This window comes from Miniopterus natalensis, chromosome 7 (genome assembly GCF_054644295.1).
Source record: "Miniopterus natalensis isolate mMinNat1 chromosome 7, mMinNat1.hap1, whole genome shotgun sequence".
Taxonomy (NCBI): domain Eukaryota; kingdom Metazoa; phylum Chordata; class Mammalia; order Chiroptera; family Miniopteridae; genus Miniopterus; species Miniopterus natalensis.
The window spans coordinates 78,836,873-78,845,253 of record NC_142087.1 but is presented as its reverse complement, the minus strand read 5'-3'; the positions used below and the strand labels follow the sequence as shown (position 1 = coordinate 78,845,253).

The window sequence follows — 8,381 nt, the reverse complement described above, 5'->3', positions numbered from 1 at the left end:
CCCTATAAATAGCGCGCGGGGGCCCGCCTCCAGCTCTCCAGGCTGCGCGAGCGCAGAGAAAGTTGTGCGCAGGGACTCGGGGCGCGCGGCGCGGGCAGGAGAGGACCCCGCCGGCCCGGCCGCCCTGCACCCTGCGACGGATCCGGCAAACCTGCGCTTTCCGGGCTGCGCGCCCGGCTAGCTGCTGCCTACCTGCGACATCCGAGCAACGCCGAGCTTTGGGGAATTTTTGACCAAGCGAAAGTGGTAGTCGCTGGAGTCCTGGCGGTGAACACAGCCTCGCGTTCTCAGCGGAGGAAACGCGTTCTGCCTCTAATTCGCCGGCCGCAAGCCAGGCTCGCACCCACCGGGGCATCGGCCCTGCTCTGCCCCCGCCGCCCCCGCCGCTTCTCGGAGCCCCCTCGCTTTTCCTGATCCGTGTGGTTCACCTGGGGGTGCTTGGGTTTGGGGTGAGCATTTACCGTCATTTCCCCCTTTGGGGCGTGAATGTGAGGGTTTGGAGACTTTTAGATGTCTGGGAGCAGGGGGCGCGGGTGAAGGAGCCCCGGGCAGGGCTGACTCTGGGGCGGAGGAGGGGGGTAGGGGTTCTGCATGAGCTCCTTAAAGGGCAGAGGGAGCAGAGCCGGCGAGGGCGCGCGGGGGAGACTCTGACTCCAAGCCCCGGAATCGGCGGAGGTGCGCGCGCCGCCGCTGCCGCGGTTCCCGCGGTTCCCGCAGCGCTGTCGGTCCAGCCGCCGGCGTCGCCGCGAGCTCGGGGCCCCGGGGCGCCCGCGGCGCAGGCGAGCAGAAGCGCCAGCCGGCTGCGGCTGCCCCCGCGGCTCGCCATGGGCGCCGCGCGCCGGGCGCTGTCCCTGGTGCCGGCCGTGCTGCTGGCCCTCACCCTGCCCGCGCTGCCCGTCTGGGCGCAGAACGACACGGAGCCCATCGTGCTGGAGGGCAAGTGCCTGGTGGTGTGCGACTCGAACCCGGCCACGGACTCCAAGGGCTCCTCGTCCTCCCCTCTGGGGATCTCGGTCCGGGCGGCCAACTCCAAGGTTGCCTTCTCCGCGGTGCGCAGCACCAACCACGAGCCGTCCGAGATGAGCAACAAGACGCGCATCATTTACTTCGATCAGGTCAGACCCGAGGGACGTGGGGCGCTGGGTGTGGAGGGGACCGGGGCGCCCGCTCAGGCTGAGCCCCTCCGATCGGGATGTGGGGATCATTTAGGCGCTCGCCTTTCCAAACTGAGACCGAAACTTCCAATGTCTCTCTCACCACCACCCCTGCCCCCATTCCCGCCTGGCCTGGGGCAAAGGCTGCTGGGGCGATGGGACAAAGGCTGGGAATGCAGAGCCCGGCGGCAAGAGCTCAGGACAAGTTTAACAGCAACAGGTCCGCAGGAGCCGGCGGGAACCTGGTGCCTAGACTTTGCAATCTCTTGGCCAGAGCCTGGCCCCTGGCAGACCCTTTCTGTAGGTGCCCACGAGGCCATTCCCGCGGTACCCTCCAAACGCAGGATACACGCTTTGCTTCTCCCAGGTGGTGAAGCTTCTCCCCAAAGAGAGCTCCCGGGTCCACACCCTGCAGGGATCTTGCAGGTGGCGGGAGAGGGTGAGCAGCAGCAGCGGCCAGGGCCAGACCTCGCTCACCTTGCGCTGCTGGGATCCCCACACACGTTGCAGGCGCCGCTGCAGGGAAGCCCCTCTGGTGCTTGCAGAAAAGTTGCGGAGGAGGAGGGGCGGGGGAGGGATGGGGCAACTGCGCTGAGCTGTCAGGGCAAAGCTCTGGGGGGCCAGCCGGCTCTCCCTCCCCTTGTGACTGTCCTTTCAGAGAATTGCAAATTACTGGGGAAGGGCCTACTGTGGGACTGAGGGTAGGGGATGGCGGAGCTGATGAAATCCATGGCTTCTTTTTAGAGACCTGGAGCTCAGACGTTTGGCTGATGAGAGAGCCCAGGATATTAGCTTAGTGTTAGCAAGGAATCACCACTGGAAACTGATTCAGAGGTTTTAATTTCAACCCTAAGGGCACCCAGAGTTTTTTTATTTCCAAAGTCACATGTGTAGTCCACAGTTGCATGAAAAGCCACATGTGTGAGAGCACAGATGAGGAGGTACCTCCTCAGGATGTGCCAGGGAAGGGATGAGGTGACAGGTGCTCCTTGCTTAATGTTTCTAAACAATGCTCTCTCCAGCTGGCCAAAGGCAGAGAAACTGCCTGGGGTGGGGGTGGGGGGCATCAAGCAGCCCCTTTGGGAGTGCAGTATTTCCTCTCTCAATGGAAATCAAGCCTAGCACCACCCCTGGGTTGTATTTCAGTGCACTAATTAAATGTTGGGATACTGTGGACATTGCCTTGTCCTCTGCACAGTGCATTCTTTTCAGTGACCTTTCCGTCAATTAGGAGAGGAGAAGGGCTTATGTCTCTGTTCGGGAGCCATGCATCTTCGAGACAACAAGGCACATTGAGTTATAAATCTCGGTGTGCTGGATGCTCTAATTACAACCTCAAGTCAACATCCAGCCTCATGTGCCGTCAACACTAGTCAGCCATTTCCATTATTACTGATGAATTATGCTACTTGTGTCTGACTCAGGAAGTCCCCACTAAGTATCTCAAATGACTTTAAATGTGCTTGGGAGAAACCTTCATAAAGCTTCTGCTGGGGATTATTGCATGGCTGGTCATTTGTTGTTGGAAGATCCTAGATCCTCAGATCAGAGAAAGAAATCTGATGCTTATTTGGAAGAAGGTGAAATCTCAGAGTAACATTATACACATACATGTGTCTTAAGTCAGGGTCGAGCCTGGTATATCTTTCTGACCGTCACTATATTCTCATGCATTGCTCAGAGGTAATAGTATGTCTCTGGGAATTATGCTAAAGGATTAGTATTGGTATGGATGTGGTGTTTAAAAGGGATAGTAGCAGATTGCCTTTGAAATATGGGAAATGTGTCTTTATAGGGACATCTGATTTTTTTGAATGCCACCTATAGATTTATTTCTTGATGAGAAATGGAAGAAACCCTAGTTATTTTACGACTTCCCCTCCCTCAACACTCTCTCATAGGAAGGGACTCACCTATGTGAGGTTTGTCAATTTGGTTTAAGAGGTCACTTATTGAAATTCAAAGTTAATTTCATAACTAGTAGATCTAGGCTGAACATCTTGGAAAATAAAATGCTTTTTGTTGCTTCGTTTGGAAACAGTGCCTGATTTCAAGTTTCAGTTTTGACCCTTGAACTTTAAATAAAGAGCAGGTGGTTGATCAGAGGGTGCCTGCGGACCCTGGGAGGAGCAGGAGAAAAGCCACCTACCTCACAGTCTGCTCTGATTCACGCTCTCCTCTTTGGCAGCCTGCAAAGGCTGAGTCACTGCCAAAGCAGAATTAAGGCCTAGATGGCACAGGGATGAAATAATGGCCATGGCTCTTAGGAGAGGTTTGGCGGAGGCTCAGAAGAGGGCCGGGCCTGCAGATCACTCCGTGCACCAACTATTCAGTGCCATGGCTTCTGTCCCAGGGCGGAGGGATTGCGGGGGCTCTGTGTGGTGTGCCCAGGAATCGCTGCAGAGAGCCATGGAGCCGATTGGCTGCCTGGGAAACACCACCTCTGGACCTGCGAAGGCTTGGAGAGGGTGGGGATGTAGGTACGTGGCAGGTACCTTTTATCTGACTCTCAAGGTAAAGACGAAACATTTATACGCCCTCACGAGTTACCTAGATGTTTCCAGAGCCATTGGGCCTTGCTGGAAATGGAGGCATGCATACAAAGCAGTTACTTAATTTTCCCCTCTGCCATTTAAAAGACAGAAGATCCTTGCAACGTACAAATCCATTTTCCAAGTCGCGAACGAGGAAAGGAATAGACTCTGTTTTGTTCTCCATGGTTTCTTAAGCAAGTTGAGGATTAGGAAAAAAACAGAGGGAGGGCGGAAATTTACTTACAGAGGAGAGTATTATAATAATTTACTGTTATTTATTATTTTTACTTGTAGATCCTAGTAAATGTGGGTAATTTTTTCACGCTGGAGTCTGTCTTTGTAGCACCAAGAAAAGGAATTTACAGTTTCAGTTTTCATGTAATTAAAGTCTACCAGAGCCAAACCATCCAGGTATGTGTTTTGACCTGTTTCCTCTCTATCCCCAAACAACAGTGTTTGTTGGTTGTGGGTAATGTATTTATGTATTTATCTAAAGATGTGTTGTCGCTGTAAAAATAAACAACAATTCACAGTAGTTTATTTTTAAAACAATGAATTTCCAATCTTTTTCTTTATAACATCCACAAGTCATGTGACAAGAAGCATATAGAAAAAATAAACAATTAAACTTACTACCTTAATAACAACCAACCATTTAAAAAAACATGGCTTTGGATAAATGGTGATGGATGGAGATTCCACTTGGGGTGGTGAACACACAATACAGTGTACAGGTGACGTGCTGTGGAATTGTGCACCTAAAACCTCTATAATTTTGTTAACCAGTGTCACTCCAATAAATTCAATGAAAAGGGGAAAAAAACCCATGGCTTAGTGAAAGCTCAGTGACACAGATCTCTTGATAAGGTCTTGATTTCATTTAGTGCATGTGCAAAATTATTTTAACTTGTAAGGAAAAAATTTGTAAGAACAGCAGAGTTCTACAAGTGCTTACTAAATAAAAACAAACTTGCTACCATTGTTAAAAATGGGAGAAACAGTTCACCAGTAAGAATATATTGGTGAAGGGACAATTAGTTAATATACTTTTTTAAAACAAGAGTGTGCTATGCTAATGCTTTAGTTTTTCCTCAGCTGCTCCAATGCTGGGGAACTCTTACCAATTGCAGGTCCACAGTTAACAACATGTTTTGGGCTGTGCTTTTTAAGGTAATGGGCCTGATCTCACACGCAAAGGCATGGGGCTAGTTCCTATAATGGTTCAATTTGCAAACACCCAATGACACCAATACATGTCTCTGGAATTCTAGGATAACTGTGTATCTTATGCTCAATATTTGTATTGTATGCTATGTCCACGTGAAGGATAGGTTCACTCACCTACCACTTTTAAGTATCTTAGTGAATGGATAAACTGATCAACCTCAGATTGAATTTATTCTGTATTTTTTTCTTTTAAATATTTTTTATTGATTTATTTTGGAGAGAGAGGAAGGAAGAGGCATAGAGAGATAGAAACATCAATGAGAGAGAGACATCAATCGGCTGTCTCCTGCACGCCCCCTACGGGGATGGAGCCCACAACCAGAGCACATGCCCTGACTGGGAATCGAACTCGAGACCTCTTAGTTTAAGGGTCGACACTCAACCACTGAGCCAGGCTGGCTGGGCTATTCAATATTATTTTTAACACAAAAGGAATGAATAGCTAGTAAATAAATTTACTGCCATGGAAAAGCTTTTCCCAAGACCCACCATTTAAAAGTTTGTGTAATGTTTAACACGGTATAATCAAAACTGTAGTATGGAGAGAAGTGGATAAATTTTGAGCTTATTATTTGTTAATAATTTCGAGTTTATTAATGATTAGCTCTTTGCTAATTAGCCATCATTAACATCTTCGGTGGGAGTGGTGATTATTAATACACATTTCTCATCAGGGAAAACAGAAAAAGAGGCCACAGCACACACACAGTCCACAATTTCAAATGACTTGCGGCACTGCGCGCGTCGCAGCTGCGGGGTGGCCTGCGGGGAAGCTGGTAGAATTTTGCTATATCTGGTTCACTGGGGCAAAGGGCACTGGGTCTCTTCTTACTCACACGCTGGAAGCCACGGGCTTGCTTACTACCAAAAGGTTGCTGCTGAATATGAGAGGCAAATAAAGTGGCAAGCTTAAGTTACGTGCTTTTGTACAGTTTCCACATGGCCCAGATGGGAATCTTTTGGAGGCATTGAAGGAAATTTCTATGGAAGAAACTCAATTTTATTTTTAACACCCCCCCATGCCCCCAGCTTAGTAGACATACTAGGTCTAGCCGCCGCAGTTGGCTGACTTGAAAGGAAGGGAATATATTTACTAAACATCCGATGCTTTCCCAGGCCTGTCATCTTGGACACGGTTTATTATCCCTGGTCGATTTTTTTGGACTCTAAAGAGAGCGCAGTGATTTTTTTCTCGTAGGTTAACCTGATGTTAAATGGAAAACCGGTGATTTCTGCCTTTGCTGGGGACAAAGACGTGACTCGCGAAGCCGCCACCAACGGGGTCTTGCTCTACCTCGACAAGGAGGACAAGGTTTACCTGAAGCTGGAGAAGGGCAACCTGGTGGGGGGCTGGCAGTACTCCACGTTCTCGGGGTTCCTGGTGTTCCCCCTGTAGGGCGCCGCCCGCGGGGTCTGCGGGGAGGCCGCCCCCCCTCGGATCGCTGTCCTCGGGGCCGCACGCGCCGAGTGGACTGTCCTTCAGGACCCCAGGCCTGTCCGAGCCAGCGCAGCTCCCCAGGTCGCTTTCGCGTGCGCGTCCCTGCGTTTGGATGAGGACTCGCAGCAGACGGGACCTACCTATCCGTCCTTGTCGCCGTTCACAGCCGTCCGCAGGCTCCTCCTGAATTTAATTTCCTGGAATGACTGAGTTCCCTGCAGATGTGGAATTTTATCCATTTGTTTCTCAAAGGCTGGCAAGCGGGCCTAAGGAGAGAAGACGCGAGCCTTCGGGCCTCCGTCAGCGGTTAGTGCGCTGCTGCCAAGGAGCCGTGTCCCGTGCTGGTAAACTGACCACCTGTGTTTTTACGCCTTCGAGTCGGTTTGTTTTGTCCTGTGTAGGTACCTGGGAATTGTTTTGCGGTGACTGGCTTTGTGTTTTCTCTACCAATAGGGTAACGAATGGCTTTGCCCGCAGATTTACCCTGACTATGAGATCCCCAACATGACTTCCCTAAAAAAAAAAAGAATGCTTCATAGTTTTATTTTAATTATATATGTGAAAGAGTCATATTTTCCAAATTATATTTTCTAATAGGAAGAATAGATCATAAATCTGACAAGGAAAGAGTTTCTTCCCCGAGTTCTACCTGCTCAGTCCCCACACCTCCCGAAACTGCTCTGCTCCACGGGGAAGCTTAGACTTTGTTGCTCGACTTTAATGAACATGATTGATGAAAACCACTTTATTAGACACCTAAGGGGTCTTTTCCTTGGCCATGGCCACTTTACCAATGGGAGATGGGCAGCCCTTGTTCTCCATACACCTGTGTTCCGCCTTCTGTTGTGTTTGAAGTTTCATCTGGTTTTGCCTTAACTCCTTGAATTGTATATATTTACCTGGTTAGCCGATATGAAATCCAAATATCCCATATCTAAACTTAGTGCAATATCTTATTTTGTCTTTTGTACAGATCATATGAATTCATAAAATTATTTATGTCTCTGTTATAGAATAAAGATTAACACATGTTAGTTGAATTTTGTCCTTTTGGTTTTGGAACTGTGTATTCTACCGAATTTATTTCCCCTCTCTCACCAATCCTTCCCCCCTTCCTTCTTTTCTTCCATCCTTCCTCTCCTGTCTTTTTTCTAGAGTTTAAGAAAAAGCTTTCTGGATTTTTAGGGCTTGTCCTCTGAGCTGGCATGTGGATCTTTACTGTGTTTAACCTGTCCCAACCCAGCGCACAGAGCTCGCCAAGAGAGAGCCAGTGCATTTAGCAAGCTCCCCTTCCAGAAGGATGTCCTGGGAGGAAGTTACATTAAAACAAGATCCCCTAAAATCTCATGAAGGTGCTTAGTAAATGGAGTGATGGTGATGAATATAAAGACCCATATTCTCAAACTGGAGACTTCGGGAAAGAGTCCTCCCCTTTTCCCAATACTAAGAGGCAAACAGAAGATTGAGGGCTTCTTTTTAGGAGGAGCTGTTATTACAGACGTCTCTTTTGGAGCTTTGGCTCCATTTCCTGGTCTGTTGTTAAATCACACAATTTTGGGAGGCCCCCTTCTGCAGCAAGTGGCAGCTAGGAGGGTGTTACAGGGTCCTGTGGGAGAACACATGCAAGTGGGGCTTCCAATAGAATTGTGATTAATCACCAAGTCAAAACATTCATGCATCACGGTGAGACCCCTCCTTCCCCGAGACAAATGACCTGGCAATGCTGGCAATGGATCCTCAGCATTTTGTTTGGCAAGTTATCCCTCCAGTTGGCTTTCTGTTAAAAATCGTTCCTCCTTTGTGATTGTGAAAAAACACTACTTACTGTACAGGGGGCTTTCATCTCAGTGTGAGTGGCCTCTGCTATAAGTGGACCTGCCCCAGTGTAGGCTTTCCCACAGTCCTCAGCACTCAGAGTTCCTGTCTATACATTGCTTCAGTAAGTAAACCATTAGCCAAGAGAATTACCAATAGATGGGACAGAGAAAGTTTGGTGCTTAACAAAACAGACCAATGTAGCAATGTCTT

General features: G+C 49.1%; 1 protein-coding gene across 1 annotated transcript; it reads left to right on the top strand.

The window, feature by feature from the left end:
* Positions 1 to 824: 824 nt before the first annotated feature.
* CBLN4 (cerebellin 4 precursor) lies at positions 825 to 6,311 on the top strand. Its single transcript, XM_016214212.2, has 3 exons — positions 825 to 1,115; positions 3,983 to 4,099; positions 6,114 to 6,311. The coding sequence occupies exons 1-3, from the start codon at positions 825 to 827 to the stop codon at positions 6,309 to 6,311; spliced, it is 606 nt and encodes a 201-aa protein (XP_016069698.2).
* The last annotated feature ends 2,070 nt before the right edge of the window (positions 6,312 to 8,381 follow it).

What these genes read in the sequence shown, in the direction of transcription:
- CBLN4 (XM_016214212.2), top strand. Translation starts at nt 825, where the DNA reads ATGGGCGCCGCGCGCCGGGCGCTGTCCCTGGTGCCGGCCGTGCTGCTG. An exon ending in GCATCATTTACTTCGATCAG is followed by an intron (nt 1,116 to 3,982) that starts GTCAGACCCGAG and finishes TTTTACTTGTAG; the next exon opens with ATCCTAGTAAATGTGGGTAA. An exon ending in ACCAGAGCCAAACCATCCAG is followed by an intron (nt 4,100 to 6,113) that starts GTATGTGTTTTG and finishes TTTTTCTCGTAG; the next exon opens with GTTAACCTGATGTTAAATGG.